The sequence below is a fragment of the Chenopodium album genome, chromosome 15 (genome assembly GCF_948465745.1).
Source record: "Chenopodium album chromosome 15, dcCheAlbu1.1, whole genome shotgun sequence".
Taxonomy (NCBI): domain Eukaryota; kingdom Viridiplantae; phylum Streptophyta; class Magnoliopsida; order Caryophyllales; family Amaranthaceae; genus Chenopodium; species Chenopodium album.
In genome coordinates, this window is record NC_137848.1 from 47,805,802 (window position 1) to 47,823,976 (window position 18,175).

At 34.8% G+C, this 18,175-nt stretch overlaps 1 protein-coding gene across 2 annotated transcripts in view; it reads left to right on the forward strand.

The window, feature by feature from the left end:
• The window catches only part of LOC145583242 (ABC transporter A family member 1-like), a 31,821-nt gene extending 14,183 nt beyond the window's left edge, over positions 1-17,638 (forward strand). For both annotated transcript variants that reach the window (XM_081640433.1, XM_081640434.1), the window contains 26 exons: positions 588-650; positions 1,079-1,165; positions 2,150-2,248; positions 2,336-2,520; positions 2,838-2,892; positions 3,078-3,149; positions 3,447-4,142; positions 4,300-4,478; positions 5,169-5,379; positions 6,150-6,233; positions 7,641-7,682; positions 7,798-7,894; positions 8,311-8,438; positions 8,536-8,640; positions 9,680-9,826; positions 10,760-11,032; positions 11,109-11,244; positions 12,238-12,317; positions 12,396-12,503; positions 12,924-13,074; positions 13,576-13,712; positions 13,803-13,877; positions 14,001-14,304; positions 16,122-16,255; positions 17,178-17,236; positions 17,312-17,638. In XM_081640433.1, the coding sequence (XP_081496559.1) occupies positions 588-650; positions 1,079-1,165; positions 2,150-2,248; positions 2,336-2,520; positions 2,838-2,892; positions 3,078-3,149; positions 3,447-4,142; positions 4,300-4,478; positions 5,169-5,379; positions 6,150-6,233; positions 7,641-7,682; positions 7,798-7,894; positions 8,311-8,438; positions 8,536-8,640; positions 9,680-9,826; positions 10,760-11,032; positions 11,109-11,244; positions 12,238-12,317; positions 12,396-12,503; positions 12,924-13,074; positions 13,576-13,712; positions 13,803-13,877; positions 14,001-14,304; positions 16,122-16,255; positions 17,178-17,236; positions 17,312-17,393 (3,789 nt within the window). In that variant the 3' untranslated portion in view covers positions 17,394-17,638. The remainder of the gene's footprint in view (positions 1-587; positions 651-1,078; positions 1,166-2,149; positions 2,249-2,335; positions 2,521-2,837; positions 2,893-3,077; positions 3,150-3,446; positions 4,143-4,299; positions 4,479-5,168; positions 5,380-6,149; positions 6,234-7,640; positions 7,683-7,797; positions 7,895-8,310; positions 8,439-8,535; positions 8,641-9,679; positions 9,827-10,759; positions 11,033-11,108; positions 11,245-12,237; positions 12,318-12,395; positions 12,504-12,923; positions 13,075-13,575; positions 13,713-13,802; positions 13,878-14,000; positions 14,305-16,121; positions 16,256-17,177; positions 17,237-17,311) is intronic.
• Positions 17,639-18,175: the final 537 nt, after the last annotated feature.

Here is an 18,175-nt window from a genome sequence, read left to right on the forward strand (position 1 = left end):
TCATGATTAGATGTCATATTTTAACGCCAAGTGATTTGGTTTAAGGCCTCGCTATTGGGTCAATTAATAATAGTGTACCTAACAAAATTACCAATGTCCCTAGTAAAGACATTGTGCTTGTAAAATGTTTATGTTTTGATGAAAGAGATTCAGATTTGCTCTGTATGGTTTATTTCATCGTCCTCATATTAGTGTATATAGAGGGAACTCCTAGCTGCTCATTGTGTGAGATTTCCATATAATTTTGGTACGAAAATTGCATATTTTGGTACCAAAATACCAAGCAATCACATTTTTGTACCAAAATCAATTTTTTTTTGTACCATATCATGTGGGTTTTGTACCAATTTTTTTGGGTACCAAAATATGTGATATTGGTACCAAAATTGTACTATGTGAGATTTGGAAATCTCACAGTGTGCCGCTGCGACCTACCCGTGGGCCGTGTATATAGAGAGAGTGAATGAGCTTATCCAATCTACATTTAGTGTTTCTTTTACTGGTTGTCTTACTTGCCTACGTGGTTGTTTCTAACTTTATAAGTGTTGAATCCAGTCTAATATGTAATACTTTCTTGTCTGATGCAGAATGACATACAAAAGGACTTGGGAGTATGCCCTCAAAGTGATATTCTTTTTCCTGAACTCAGTGTAAGCATTTCAAGCAATTTGGATAGTATATTCCTTGAAAACTGTGATAGTCTAGTATGATAAAATATGGTGTACAGCTAGACCTCCTCAGATCCGACAACTGCACATTGGAGGTTTATTCGGCCTTTCAGAGGCGATAAGACTGTCATTGTTCTGGTTATTTGGAGATTTGAAATGATTCATCTCAAATCTATTGATAGCTTCAAAATGTTTGTAGGCTAATGAGAACTATTTTTGACCTTTTGAAGAGGGAACACTCACACCTATGCTAAGTGGCATTTGTGCTGGTGGTGACTGGTTCTGTATTGAGTCATTGCTAAGGAGTTGTAGGGCTGATTTTCTGATGTCAATGTCTCTATTAGTTTGCTCTGTGATTTTGGCTTGAACACTTCTGCTGGTATGCTTTGACATGACTCAAATCTTTGTAGGTGAAAGAGCATTTGGAATTGTTTGGCGTGCTGAAAGGTGTGAAGGGAGATGTTCTAGAAAGGGTTGTGACAGATATGATTGATGAGGTATTATGTACTGATGGTGTTCTGGGCTCCTGAATTATGCTTGCTGCTAATTTCTTCTTTATTTATTTATTTATTTGGTTCCATCTGCTCATGTTTTCTATCTCATTGATGAGGACTCACTGTCCCCATTTCTGCGGTATCTTTAGTTGTTTCAGTTATCTGAAATAACTCTATAGTCTATACAAAAGAGCCAGTAGAGAGCTGGCTAGCAGGATGATTTATCATATATTGGTATAGTGGTTTCAATAGGCTATAACTTGATGTCATGAAGACACTTCATGTAGTGATTTAATCATTGAACTTTCAAATTGAAGGAATTTGTCTGAGCTAATGTCAGAGCTGTGCACTGACTCTTTCACATGTTAGTATATTTTTGCGTCTGTTACATTTTTATGGATAGAATAATCTATTGTGTTTCTTATACTTAGTGGCAATTAGGGGGCTGGAAGTTAAATAATTATCGATTTTAGAATTGATTTTTTTTTTCATGTGTTTTAGACCCTTTTTAGAGGTTTCTGTATAGTTGGCTTCATGCACTTCCTTTTGAATTTTTGAGTATTCCTTGTCCTCTCCTGTCTATCTAGAGAGGCTCTCTTGTAATTATTTCTCTTGGATCATGCCTTTTCTTTCTTTATGGCCCTCCTTGTTTGTGCAGTCATTCTATGAGTAAAAATATGTTGATATTTGCCTTTCAGCCTTCTCCCATCACATTACAATCCTTAGTTAAAGATAGTTTGTTTTGTTTTGTTTTTTTTTTTTTTTTTTTTTTTTTTTTTTTTTTTTTTTGTGCAAAATAACCCTTCCTTAGACTTTGATGGTACTTTCTATTAGAAAACTTAGACTGAAGCTTTTCCATGAAATTTGCACAATATCAGGGTGGTTTTTCTTGAAATGTAATATCCTTTTGAAAAAAAAAATTATCTTGATTCTTTTCCTTACAGTTTTGGTAGTTAGCTTTTCGCCTTGTTTATCTTTTTTTGACAGGTTGGTCTCTCTGACAAAGCTAACACCCTAGTAAGCTGTTTATCTGGTGGTATGAAACGGAAACTTTCTCTGGGAATTGCTCTTATAGGAGACAGTAAGGTTTGGTATCCCTTTGTTAGGGTGATTTCCTTTTTATATTTATCTTTTTTGCGAATCTCTCTACAAGCTTGCTCATGTGTTTTGCAGGTTATTATTCTGGATGAACCCACTAGTGGGATGGATCCTTATTCAATGCGCTTGACATGGCAGCTAATAAAGAAGATTAAGAAAGGAAGAATAGTATTATTGACGACACATTCAATGGATGAGGCTGAAGCATTAGGAGATCGTATAGCTATCATGGCAAATGGCTCTTTGAAATGTTGTGGAAGGTTCCTTCTTATCTCGAGTCATCACCGTGAATAAAAAGTAGAACTATAAAAAATGAGTAATTTGCATTATATTTTTATTTTCCTTGTTCCGTAGGGTTCATGGTGTTGGTTATTACTTAATAGTGATGCTCTTCTCATGTGAAGAGGGAGAGGGCTGAAATTTTTTCACCTAAATTACGGAGTTATTTACATTCACATAGTGTGTTGCTGTGTGTGTGTGTGTGTGTGTGTGTGTGTGTGTGTGTTTCAAATTATTGGATTAGATAGTGAATCCCAGCTCCCTATTTATTCTGAAATTGGATCTATTATTGTTGCAGTTCCCTTTTCTTGAAGCATCAATATGGGGTTGGTTATACCCTTACTTTAGTGAAGGTTAGTCTCAGCTTTGTGCACATATGGATAATCGTGTTGCTTATTTTAAGAAAAAATTACATGATTTCACTAGTCTCATCGCATCTTCTGTTACTAGCTTTTTGCACATATGGATAATTGTATTGCTTAGGTTTACAAAAAATTACATGACATAACTAGTCTAATTGCTTCTTGTTTTTTTACAGACTGCGCCCGGTGCCACTTTTGCTGCAGATATTGTTTATCGTCATATACCTGCAGCCACTGTAGTGAGTGAGGTATGTGATTATTTTTGTAAAATGTGGGAGAATAGCCTTTTGTTGCTTTGCACCTGAACACCACATAAGGGAAAACAGACTTTAATAGTTGAATCCTTGTTCTTGAAATTTGTGAAGATCTTGGACATAATGATGTTTCTATTTTGTTATTTTTCATTCCATCCTGAACTACGGATGTAATATTCATATTTGTTGATAGGCTGTCCATACTAAGTGAAATTTTGGATTATATGACTTAGTTTTTAAGGTTTAAGTACTTCATTGCATGCTGATATTGGTATTTATTTGATGTCTTAGGTGGGTACAGAGATTTCATTTAAGCTCCCTTTGACATCATCATCTTGTTTTGAAGAAATGTTCAAGGAGCTTGAAAGTTGTATGAAAAGGTCAACATCAAACTTTGAAGCTGGTGCATCTGAGGATGAATGTGTTGGTATTGAAAGTTATGGCATATCTGTGACAACATTGGAAGAGGTATTTTTGAGAGTGGCTGGGTCTGACCTTGAAGAATTGGAGTCTGTAGAGCAGAAATCAACTCCCCAGGATTCTCTGGTTACTTCAGCCTCAGAATATCAAACGCCTAAAAAAAGCTTCTTTGCTAAGATTTGTGGAAGTTACATGGACTTTATGATGGTCATGTCTCTTATCGTAGGGAGGACCGTGAGAGTGTTCTTTGCTGCAATCTGGTGTTTCATTAATTTTCTATTAATGCAATTTTGTTGTACTTCTGTAATTTCGAGGTCAGACTTTTGGCAACACTCAAAGGCATTACTTAAAAAGAGAGCAGTATCTGCTAGGAGAGATCAGAAAACAATTGTTTTTCAGCTTCTAATTCCAGCAGTCTTCCTATTTTTTGGACTTCTTTTTCTTAAACTGAAGCCTCATCCTGACCAAAATTCTGTAACTTTTACAACTTCTAACTTTAATCCTCTGTTGAGTGGTGGTGGTGGTGCTCCAATTCCATTTGATCTAGCCTATCCTATCTCAGAAGAGGTTTGTTGATTAGGATTCTCTTTTTGATTTTTACAATTTCTTTTGTTTATTTTGTGAAGAATAATATGATGCATAAAAGCAAATCAAAGTTTATTGGTGAAATTATTTGTAATAGAATGCATCAAACAACGTAATCAGAAAAAGAATTCTATTTCAGATTGCATCACGGATAGATGGTGGCTGGATTCAGGAGTTCAAACCAATTACATACAGATTTCCTGATCCAGAAAAGGCACTATCAGATGCCATCGAGGCTGCTGGGCCAAGTTTGGGACCACGCTTACTTTCTATGAGTGAATTTTTGATGTCTAGCTTAAATGAATCCTATCAGTCAAGGTATGAGCTCCACTCCTATGACATCATACTTTTTGTTTCTATAATTCTGTTCTTGCTTTAGCAGATTGGCGGTTCTACACTTGCAGTCAATTTCCTTTTATGGTTTACATGTATGCATTTCCGTTAATTTAGGTTATCTTACCTATTATCTCTATTAATAGAAGACAACTTAGGAATACCACTGCGCTGCTTAGTTCCACCTCTGTTGATGAATGTGAGGCGTTAACGTTCCTGTCCCTTGTACATTCACTTTTCTATATGGGTGACCCTGCCACCTTTGTGTCCTTTATGTTCCATTGTTACTTTTAAAAAGCATTAATTTAAAACATACTCCTAGCACTAATGTTGATTGCTAAATTCTTGTCCTATTGATGGCATTATGTAAATAGTGTAATGAGTATCCATTTGCTTTTCCACCTTCAATGCACATTTTTTATTTGTCATCAATATCTTTAATTATGTATTGTTAATATTTTAAAAGTTGATATTTTGAAACTACATATCGAACGATTCTAACAAGACCCCACATGAGCTTGTTTTATTTTCTTGCATTTTGGTGAATATTCATGGTCAAAGTTTTGGTTCTTTAACGAGACATTCTAAATGGGTTCATATATTTCTTTAATTTGTGTATAATGATTTGCTTAATGATTTGTTTGGATTTATTATTGGCTGTATTACACCATGCAGATATGGAGCTGTTGTAATGGATAAGCCAAATGATGATGGAAGTCTAAGTTATACAGTGCTACACAACAGTACTTGCCAGCATGCTGCTCCAACTTATATTAATTTGATGAATTCAGCAATCCTCAGGTTTGCTGTTTCTGATAGAAACATGACAATCCAAACACGTAATCATCCTCTACCAATGACAAAAAGCCAACACCTGCAGCACCATGTATGACCCTATATCCTACTGCAATGATATTTTGTGCTCACTTATTTACCAGTGATTAGTGACAAGTTTGATTGGCTCAATAACCACAAATGTTCAAGTTTTCATATGCATGACTTCGTCTATGATAATTGTTTTTAAGAGGTAGCTTAGGGGTTGTTATGTTTCTTCAAAGTATGAACATGTTTAGCCAACCTTTGCTTGCCTGACTAGTTTGAAGAGCTGGCTACAGAGGTTCTTATCAGAAATCTCGAGCTAGCCACCACCAGCCTATCTGAATGATTGACATATTAAATTTTTTGTATGAGACAAGGTGCTTTGCAATTAACAAATATACTTCCTCATATGTACTTATGGAGTTATGGACTCTTTGTTATTAAACAAGTGTGGAAAAATCATCTCACTAAGCTAGTTCAGTTTGGTATTGAACAAGTGCACAAAATAATTGTTCCAGTGAGATTTCCCCATATGCGACTCTTTGTCACTAAATTAATGAACTAGCTAGCATTTATTTTATTTTATTTTATTTTATTTTATTTTATTTTATTTTATTTATTTATTTTTTTAAAGTTGCTTTTGCAATTAACAATAATTTTTGCAAATGATTTACCAAAACTCGATGATCGAGTTTCAAACAAATTATTTTTGTTATGACTCTATTTATTAACTGTTGTGTGACACATAGCATGCAACTCATGTTACATTCTCTAAGTGTCCTTAGATGCGACTGTGATTACATGGCATGCAGCTCATGTTACATTCTTGATTTGCAGGACTTGGATGCATTCTCAGCTGCAATTATTGTCACCATAGCTTTCTCTTTTATTCCTGCTTCATTTGCTGTTCCTATAGTAAAGGTACGTGTATTAGCTGTGTATCACAGGGTTTTATTTTTATATAGATAATGGTTATATTACAGGCTTTTATTTTTGTATAGAAAATGCTTATATTTTGGTTTACTGTATTGATAATAATGAAAACAGCTTATAGAGGCAATAGAGCTGTTTGTTGGTTACTGTACTTGATGGTGCTATGGACATTTAAATTAGTGTGCAGCGAATCCATTATTGCTGCCGTGTAATTAGTCCTTGGCTCCTTGCATTAGATGTGGCAGATTTCTAGTATCTGTTAGAGATTTATTATCTTTTTCTGGAAAGGCATAAGAGTACCATATCTGCAGTTATATGGCTCTAATGTTGTGTTATGTAAGTTTCTATTAAATCTGCCACTGAAATACTTCTGTGATAGCCTGTTTCATGTTTAAAGTAACCAAAATTAGACGTCAGTTGGATGCATTTGTCAAACTGATGCCACTATAGATGATAGTCTAGGAGAAGTGTGAAATCAACGTTTACATATTTGGTTTTTTACTCGAGTGATATGGAGCTCCTCTTCAGACAAAGTGGTACATTGAAGGACCATTTAAATGTCTGTTGTCATGATATATTTGCCAAGGGAGCTATTGAGTTGTTGCAATTGTAACTTAGCACTTTGACCAAGTCCCTTCATCCTTTTTCCTCTACAACCCTACAAGTATTGTTATAGAGAAGGCATGTATGAAATGTACTCTCTTAATGAGTAATATGGTGAAGTTGGTGGACCAGCTGACCAAGTCACTTAGTTCCTATGCATATTTTATAATGAGTTTTGCCAAAGTCTTCGTCAAGTGCATGGGAATTTTTCTCCATATACCAAAGAATTTTTTTCCTAAGCATCATTATCTACTCTCCTACTGCTAAATCTGTTTCTGAATGAGCTTAACATTTTCCATTTTGGTTCGTTTCTAAAATATGTCAACACTCGAAACTTTCACTTTGGCAAACTCCTTTTACTACATTACCCCTCTTACCCCACAATATTCACATTTATACTCACTCTCTTACTTAATTCACCTTTTTCTTACACCCACCCACTCTTGTACATTTTCTCTCGTTAACCATCATTTTCTTACACCCACCCACTCGCTCACTAAGCTTCTATAAATTTATGCAAATAGTAAATGTTAAGATTAGTGTAGTAATATTTTTTTATCATTATTCTGTCCATATCTGTAAAAAACGTGTGCATAGAAAAATCATTAAGCTTAAATATACAGAATGTAGCTCCTTTTAGAAAGAGTAAAATTAACTATATTATGCTGTGACTTGCTTGATTTGTTGCCTTTACTTTCTTTTGTTTCTATGGTAAAGGTTTTTATTTTACCTGTTGGTATTGTTTGAGGATTGTTAACAATGGTCTAAAGAAGTCGAAATGTGTGATCGCAGGAACGTGAAGTAAAAGCTAAGCATCAGCAGTTACTGAGTGGGGTATGATTCATTTGGCCCTTTATATTCCTCTTGGAATTTGGATATTATGCTATTGTAATGGGTGATTATTATTTTTCTTTTGGTGAAAGTCATGTAGCTATTCATTTTGCCTCAGGTATCTGTACTATCGTATTGGGCTTCCACCTATTTATGGGACTTTGTCAGCTTCCTTTTACCGACGTCTTTTGCAGTTGTTCTTTTCTACATCTTTGGTATGCATCATTCCTTTAGTTTCCCAAATTTTGGTTCATGTCTTCTATGGAACTTTGAGTCACATGCTGGTGCTGTATCATATCCGATTTTTATTCTTCATTTTTACATGTCAACTATAGTGTAGAATTTGTTATTATAGGCTATACAAAGTGAGTCTTTGTCTTCAAATCTACCAAAATTTAATCTTTTATGCTGTTATTCTCCTCTTCGTGGTCTCTGCCTATGGCAGCATACATACTGGTCCTTGTCTTGAAAGTGCAAATAAGAGGAAACTGATATTTCTGACCTGAGAATCTTGACGGGAAAATGTGCTCTTTTGGCCAACTTTCTCTTTTCTTTCATGTTGGTACTTCTTGTTTAACTCTTTATTTTCAGTGTTGTGCCTAAAAATTTCGTTTGTCATGTTGATCTACAGGATTGGATCAGTTTGTGGGAACAGGCGGTTTTTTCCCAACAGTTGTTATCTTTTTGGAGTACGGTCTAGCAGTTGCATCTTCAACATATTGCTTGACTTTTTTTTTCTCTGACCATAGTGTGGCACAGGTTTGTTCTCTTCTGTGCTGTTTTGCATGATTTGTATAGCTTTATACTAAACAGATTTAGTTCCCTGCTTAGCATAATGTTATTTTTTTTCTCACAGAATGTTGTTCTACTGGTCCACTTTTTTACCGGACTTATTCTTATGGTCATCTCCTTTGTAATGGGGGTTATGGAAACAACTGCTACAGCAAATTCTCATCTTAAGGTTTGGGCTCTATTGTTGCTTTTTTCTGTTTCAGCTTTTATACTTTGATAACAATTGTATGCTTTTGTTTTTTCCTTAGTTCTATGGGAACGCAATTATATGGCCGTGGCACAAAAAAATTAATATTATTCACCAGAAATTTAGTAATTCATTCTGATATACCTCCCCTGGCTTTATCACTTACAGTCTTGTTCATGCTCTAATTTGGAAGTACACAACTTGTTTTGGAACCTTTTTAAAAGAAATAAGAAATTCACAATATCAGGATTGGTCTCTCTATGATTTACTTAATTCTTATGTTTTTCTTGCCAATTCTTCTGCCACTTCTTTTGTAAATCCTATTAAGTCTGTTACAGAAGACATGAATCTAACCGTTGTATATCTGTAAATTAGTCTTCAGTCTCCTCATCTCTTCTTTCACTGTGAGGTGGCAAGTGCATTGTGTAGCAGGCTTTTTTTCGTTATAAATGATTAATTCTGTAATGTGCATTTTTTTTACCCGATTTGAAAATATCACTGTGAAGTAGATTTTTTTAGCCCAACTCGAAAGCGACCTGAAATCTGACCCAACCCAACCTGTTGACTTGAATTGCCACCCCTAGTTCTAAGCTACTAGCTTGTCCATTAGAATTGAAATGGGAAATTAGCTTTTTCTTGGGCAAGCAAATTCCTTACTAAAAGTTGATTGACAAGTTAGGATTATATAATTATCAAGCTAGTAGCTAATTGTTGAGGTAACATGGCATGGCAAGTTAGCTGCCATTGGAGATGCTCTATCTTACCATGCCAGGTGCTTTTCTTCTTGCTTCATTCATCTCAGATTAATTGCAACAGTTTTACTGGTGCAGGGTTTTGAGATTTTTAATTGACATGTTATATTGTTGGTAATGCTTATTATATGACATTTGCTCTTTGGGAGAATTGATTTGTTTATCAATTATCTGGATGATTTGACTAATATTCTTCTTTCTATGTTATTTTTTTCCCTTCTTGCTGACAGTGCTGATAATAGTCCTGACATATGTTATTAATTTTGCAGAACATTTTCAGACTAGCACCTGGATTCTGCTTTGCAGATGGACTTGCATCATTAGCCCTTCTACGCCAAGGGATGAAAGATAAATCCAGTCATGGGGTTCTTGACTGGAATGTTACTGGTGCCTCTATTTGCTATTTAGGTTTTGAGGTTCTTTACTCATCCCAAATTATTCTTTAGAAATGTTTTCATTCAAGAATAACAATCACACTTATGTTTGTTGTAATGCTCATAAATATTGTGATTGCCAACTTCTGCCTTTTTTTCTTCTAAACTTCAAATCACCATCACATGTATTATATGTGCAATTTTCCAGGGATTACCTGTTGTGTATTTCATTTTCATAGTGCTTCTGAATTATTCTTTCTTTGATGCTGAGTGTTTGTGGATAAATTGGGATTGTATGTCTCCTACATCCGCTTGACTTATCAGTAGCCAATCACACCTTCATGGCCTAGTGTAACTTGGTCTCTATCAAAGTGAGCTCAAGTGTGTTGTTATGAATGGAACCCGAATTGGGAGTAGAATTGTCTTTTGGTTCCCTTTTGGTTTATCACCAACTTTGTTTTTTGGGCGATGATAGCAGATTTCTTATTGTAAAGTGTTTTTTTTTTTTTTTTTTTTTTTTTTTGCCAAATGATGTACTGTAGCAATACATTTATTCTCTGTACTCTATGTGAAACTTTACATGATATCTTGCATGAGCAATAATTGCTCTGATTTTCCTTTCTAATTGGGTGTTGGTGTCTCACACTGTCATCCCCATGGTATTCAATCTATTTGCAAGTTATGCTGTTTCTTTGTCAAAATATCTTATTAATTTTATGTATTATTTCAATCTTTTGTTTTTGAAAGAAAATAATAGCAGAATAGTACTCAAATTGTATGTACGTGTTTCATCTTTTGATATTAGAACATTGTATATACATTTTTCATTGTAATTGCTCTAAAATTATTAAAAGCAATTGGGCATACTTGATAGATTGAACACTTTTACTTGTACTATTAGGAGGATCACAAAGGTCTCTGAAATGGCTTTTTTATTTTATTTTATTTTATTTATTTATTTATTTATATTTGCAGAGCATCTTCTTTTTTCTACTAACGCTTGGACTTGAAGCTCTACCTCTTCGCAAAATAACACCCATTACAATTAATTTGTGCTGGAGTAGAATTAAGAGTTTGTGCTGTGTAAACAGTCCGAGCACCAGCAATATATTAGAACCTCTATTGGGTTCATCTTCTGATGCTGTGGCTCTTGACCTTGATGAGGATATTGATGTAAAAGCAGAAAGAAATAGGGTGGTTTCTGGTGCTGCTGATAGAGCTATTATATACTTGCGTAACCTGCGCAAGGTATGCCTTTTGCTGTTTCAGTTTTGTTGTTTTATCTTGCTGTGGTAGTATTGACATGGATCAGTGAAATTTTTAGGTTTACCCCGGCGGAAAAGTTCAAAGCCCAAAAGTCGCAGTTCATTCATTAACTTTTGCTGTCCATGAAGGAGAATGTTTTGGCTTTCTGGGGACAAATGGAGCGGGAAAGACAACCACATTGTCAATGTTATCTGGTATAGTATCAAAAATTTGAAATAGATATATTGACAATGCCCCCACTACCTTTATTCATAAAGATTCTAGATATTTATTTTAATTCATTGCAAATCACTAGTTGTGTGGTTCCTGAGAAAACATTTGCATTCTTTTTTAACCTCAAGTGCAACAGGGATTGCCATAAAAGCGTTAGGCTGCATTATGCTTTGCGTCACAACAATATTTCTTTCCTGGCCCTTTAAGCCCACAAAACTAACTCTGGGTAGCAATGGGTAATGTATTGATTGATGTATTAGTAAAACACTACTAGGCAAATCATGTGAGGTATTAAGTTTCAATTTTATGTTCCAAATTGATGACTTGTTGTCAGTTATGCGAGCAGAAACATTTCGTTTTTGTTTGTGTGGGAGAGAATGAATTTTCTTTATCCGAGTGGGACATTGAAGTCATTGAAATTAAGGAGTAAGAGGATGAATTTCTTAAGGGAAATCATGGGGATAGTTTGTTTGGGAACCTTAGTAATGTGAATAACCATGGAAAATTAAAGTTGTGAAATCATATTGGAAAGTGTTACGTATAGTCACTTAGTTTTCTATTGTTTGGTTCCTAATTGTTCTTCTCTTTATTTGTTATTACTGTAGATGCTATTGAAAAGTGTTACGTAACATATTTTCTTAGTTTTCTATTGGTACCTAATTGTTCTTCTATATTTGTGAGTACAGTAGATGCTACAGATTACTGTGTATGTTAAAATTTGCCATATACGGAGTAGTTAACATTTACGAAATTTTCTCTGGCTTTCTACATTTCTTTTATGAAGGTGTTTTTTTTTTTTTTTTTTTTTTTTTTTTTTCCTTCTGTATAAGACCAGATTACCTTACTTGGAAGTTGATATTCTCTGAGTACTTAACTTAAAATTATACTTGGAGCATTTTGAAGTAAGTTCATTTCAACAGATTATGATTTTTGAGTATACTTGACTGATAATCTATTCTAACCTTCATATGCAGGCGAAGAATTCCCTTCAGAGGGAACTGCTTTTATATTTGGAAAAGATATACGCTCGGATCCCAAGGCTGCTCGTCAGCATGTGTGTCTTTCTTTCTTTCTCGTAATTAATCACCTACTCACATGTTTACATACTGAATAGTAATTTGTTGTTTTACAGATAGGTTACTGCCCCCAGTTTGATGCTTTGTTAGAACATTTGACCGTTTGGGAACATCTTGAACTGTATGCAAGGATTAAAAGAGTATCAGACGATCGGATTGAAGAGGTATGAAATTATGAAATGCTGTGGAGAAAATTCTATCCGTTGTTTATGGTATATATGTTAAATATTCCATCTGCACGCATTAAGATTCTTATTCTTGCTTCCTATTGTTCCCTTACTAAGCAACTCAATTGTTCCATTATGTGTACAGGATGGTTAACATTACTTTATTTTCAGATCCACAATTTTATCATTTTTGGAATGGCTCAACAGCTTAGTATCTTGGATAATTGAGTACAGTTCAGTCTAAGTTAACTCTAGGTGTTTCTTGTCTTGGCTCTGAAAAAGTGTCCTTTTGATCATCATTCATGACCAGCTTACATTGTTATTTTCAGTTGTTTTATATGTATTATTTTTAGGCTGTATCACTATAGATCTGTTTAATTATTAATTGATTCTTTAAGCTAATCAAATATTTTATAGGTAGTTATGGAGAAGATAGTTGAATTTGACTTGTTGAAGCACGCCAATAAACCATCTTTTTCCCTTAGCGGGGGTAACAAGCGCAAGTTATCTGTGGCAATTGCAATGGTTGGAGATCCTTCCATAGTCATACTTGATGAGCCATCTACAGGTAATTTAAATTGATAAAGCATCATTGTTTCTGATAATTCTCCAAATTCTTCTGTGGAAATGTTTTCATTTTGTGACTTCCATGATCTTGCTATTGATCTCGGTAAATGACTGATAATAAATTTTGAGCTAGGTATGAGAGTGAGTGAATTAACATTTTTATGCCAGATTCATTTTGCCTTCTGCTATTTTTTTTTTTCTGATGTCTAGACTGGATGGTGAACGAAACCAACCCTCAACCCTCGTTTAGACAGTTATAATTATTTTTGATATTCTTTAAAACAATCATGTCTTAATCTTAATCAAATGATCTTTTGAGAATTATAATATGTTATGAACTCTCAATTGGTATTGCTCTTAGCTAATGGTGTGCAGACTTGATCTGATTCTCTCCACCCCACCCCGACCCCCCCCCCCCCCCACCTGGCCGCTCCCCTCTTTCAAAATATGTTGATTCTCAACTAAAGATAAATTTATTCTGTGTAATTAATTATCCCTGTAGGCATGGATCCTATAGCTAAAAGATTCATGTGGGATGTCATTTCCCACCTGTCTACAAGACGAGGGAAAACAGCAGTTATACTCACTACACACAGCATGAATGAAGCCCAGGCACTGTGCACCAGGATGGGAATAATGGTATGAAGAATATTATTCATTGTCTTTTTTAAGCTTTACTTTTAATTTGCAGCTTTTAGTGACCATATTATTAATTATTGTGATTTTAAGGTTGGGGGACGTTTAAGATGTATTGGAAGTCCACAGCATTTGAAGACACGATTTGGAAATCATCTTGAGCTGGAGGTACTAATCATATTTTCAACTCTAATCCCTCTGGAAGGAAAATTGTATATTGCACAAGAAATTAGAAAAGAGAGAACATGTGAGTAACTGGGGATATCTTACAACTTTACCTCTATTTTTCAGATAAAACCAACGGAAGTAAAGTCTGAGCAACTGGAAGCTCTATTGTTGATGATTCAAGAGAAGCTTGCTGAAGTTCCATCTCATCCTAAAAGCTTACTAGGAGACTTGGAGACTTGCATTGGGACTGCTGATGATATCACAGCTGACAGTATACCGGTAGCTGAAATCAGCTTGTCAAGAGACTTGATAGTGATGATAGCTCGATGTCTTGGCAATGAAGAACGAGTAGGTACTCTAATAAATTCAAGTATGGCATCTGATAAGATGTTAAGTGAACAGTTATCAGATCAACTGATCCGTGACGGTATGGCCTCTTCCCTCCATCTCTGCTTTTTCTTACTGTATATGTAGCTTCTTATGGTTTTTCTTTTCATTAAAAGTGATTGGATCATATATTTATAGTTGAAGCGTGCATGTTGGATAGTATGATTACCTGCTAATTTCATGTTTTGGTTTAAAATGTGGATTTGTAATTTTAATTTCAATTTATTTATAATTGAGATATAATCTGGATTATGAAGGGGCAACCAGTGTATGCAATTGGTCCGGAAGCTTAGCAATAATTGCAGAAATTAAGTGAGAAAATGAAGTGGATTTTCTTTTTCAGACAAATTTTCAGTGTTTTTCGTGCATGTGTCCTGCTAACTTCTTTGCCAACTAATTGATATTTGCAGATGGTCTGCATTATGAATTGATATTAGTAATGAAATTCATTGCCTTTTAAATCAAGGTAATGAGAACTTGGTGCCTTGGTTGCACAATGTTATGATACCCATGATTGATGGACTAAAGAGAATCAATAATCCTTTTTATATTTTTGATTTAATGGTCATTCAAGAGGAAGAGTATGGGTTCATCGTCTAATATACATATTCTAATGTTTGATTTCACTGCATTGTGGATTAGGTACATTATTTAATTAAGATAGCTGATTATTTACAGTTGTGAATTTTTAAACTACCAAAGAGCAGAAAGCATATACAGTTCACTATTTGATTTAGGGGTTGAAAGCCCTGACTGCCCATGCAATTATGAGGGGCTCCGTGCCCTTACTACTGAGTTATTATTTCGTCATGCAGGCCTCCAACAAGAGGCCCATTGTGCCAAAAATGACGCTCTTACTTTCTGTCCTAGTCTTCCATCCCTTCACCACTGACAGTGAAAGGAAATCGTATCAAACGTTCGAACTAGGGTCAAATCAAAATACCCAAACCATGGTTTTAGAATATTTGTAATCCAATTTTGGATTTGTTTCTCAACTAGAAAATTCCGCCAGCCCTATATGGATTGTGTGGGGCATTGCGATCAGATATTTTGGACTTAACAGGCTTACTTGATTTCCCAACTTGCTAGCAGCAAATTTTATACGCCCTCTGTCCTCAAATAAAAGTCTCATTTCACCCCAAAAATATTTGTCCCTATATAAAAGTTTAATTCACCTTTGCTAATTTTAAATTCACTTTTAAACAACCAAATTCTAGTGTCCTCTTCTTTTATTCAATTTTAAATTTTAAATCAACCAAACTCCACTATCTTGTTTTTTATATTCACTTTTAATCAACCAAATTATTTTTTGTTTTCTTATTCACCTTCCTTGAAGCACGTGCAAATGGCAGATGGGACATTTATTTTTTATCTCACAACAAAGAAATTGTCTTCATATCGATAATCGTAGCTTGTCCCCTATGATATTTTGTTAAATGAATTAGTTTCACTGCAATTGTCAATGTTATGTAGTATGATAAACTGAAAACCTCCCTAGAATTAATCCACCTAAGATGCTTGCAATATTTGTTAAATTCTTGAGCGCTTTGTCTTGTATGACAAATTCTCATGATATATTGGTGCAAGAACACGATGTAAACTAGATGAGTAGATTTAATGTCAAATTTTTATTTCCCAAAGTGAGATTGAACTCATGCAAGCTATTTTACTACCGGTGTGGTAGGGCTGTAACTATTGTTCTAATTATGCTATTTTTTCTTGCTCTGATTCTTCGAAATATTCATGTACTGCTTGTTGAAACTATTTTGAGCTTTCCTTTCATAGAAAGCTATTTTGTGCTTCTAGCTATAAGAATAGAAGTGATGCATTTTTTAACTTGATTATGCTTTTTTGTAGGTGGCATCCCGTTACCGGTTTTCACTGAATGGTGGTTGACAAAGGACAAGTTCAGTGTAATAGAGTCCTTTATTCTATCATCATTTCCTGGTTCTACTTTTCAGGGGTGCAATGGATTGAGTGCTAGATACCAGGTACTGGAAATTTTTGCTGTTTTTCTTCTCTTATCCTTGATATTTTTTTTATTGTTTTTTTCATTTGCTACCTGCCATCCAATGTTTTTGTAATTATAGGGCAAAGAAAGTGGTAAAAATTCGTGCAAATATTTTAGTTAAAGATTTTGAGATTAGCTTGTGGATGTTGTCACTTAAAATGTCTGGAATAATGATTGGTCTTGTTGGCTTATCTTGATTGGAGTAGAAATACCACTATACCACAGTTGCACTCTGATCTCAAAATACTGTGTGAAGGAAAACTGATCCTATGACTTTTTCTGCTTTGATCAATAAGCCTTTTTGCCTTTCATCCCTTGTGTCCAACTTGTGTATCTATTGTATGATTTCAGTGACTTGTGATCCAGTCTGTGCAATTGCCTTATTACATCCCTCATAGTATCCGTATTATAATTCTCTAGCATTATTGCATTAGACATTCAATTCTGTCCCCCCAATTAGTGTTTCTGATATTTGGGTAAACCGGCACAGCTTTGCATCATAGGTAATAATCCCTCCCTCCCCTTTTGTTTGGTCAGAGTAAAGTGATTGTCCCCATGGTTATTAATATTATGGGGCAAACTAAAAAGGACAAACTCATAAGGAAATCGGTGCAAACTACAGGATAGAGGGAGTAATCTGCAGCTTAAGGAAATTGGTGCAAACGGGATGGAAGGGGTAAACCTTTGGTCCCAACCAAAAAGGATCTGCGTGTGTACTCAAACCATCATGGATTTGCCATTGTAGCTTGCAAATGTACATTTATGTTCAATGGAGTTCTTTTCTGGCCAATTTGAACCATAATTTGACATTTAAATACCTAGTAGAAAGTCATTGATGTTCATCTGTTTCTTGGTGAGCTGCTTCAAATCAAGTTAGTATGTGATAAAGTTTTTCTTTGCAGTTACCATTTGGCGAGGATCTGTCATTGGCAGATGCTTTTGGTCACATCGAACGGAACAGGTAAAGAATTGCTCAAATTTATTAATCATCCTGCCTCTTTTTTATTTATAACTTGTATGGAAAATACTCTTTCAGGACTCAAGTTGGTATAGCAGAATATAGCATCAGTCAATCCACTTTGGATACCATTTTTAATCACTTTGCTGCTAACTCGTGATGTTATATGCGAACTTGAATATCTAGGAGGCTTCTGTATCTTGTTGAGGCAAACTCAAGGTTAGTGTCACTGACGTGCCTGCAATAGGTAGAGACCACAATAGTTTGTTCATATTAACCTCATAATTATACAGTGATTGAGCACAAATTTTGATTTTGTTTTATCTTGTATAACCAACGTATTGAGTGAATATTTATGTATATTATTAACAAGTTAGATGTGAATCAATCTAATTGAAATCATGATATGCGTTTCACATCTAATTGGTTTCGTAAAGATGAAGATATTGAATAGCATGGATGAGCTTGTACAATTACAGAAGTGCTCAAGAAGTGACGTCGTTTTGGCCACTTTGTTTGCTTGGGTTAACTCTTTCCATACCCTTGACAAACGCAAAAAATAATTTATGTAATGGACTAACTTTTTGTTAACCCGAGGGACTAACATTTGAATCCAAGGAACTATATTGTGGGGAATTGTTCGATTTTGATCAGCAATGTGACTTGAGTCCCTAGATAATCAGTGTCAAATATATAAGATTAAGACCCCAATATTGCGACTCGCTATCCAATATACGATAAGTAATTTCCTAACCCCGAGACTCCAAATTTTAGACTATTGTGAATTGTTCAACACGTAAGACTCATTGGCTCTATGAGTCTATGACTCATTGCCAATATCAGACTCATTGTGTGTCGTCATACCAGTGTGAAGCCTCACAGTCACACACTACTTATTCTTTTTAACTAATTAATGAATGGAAACAATATCTTGGTTATTTT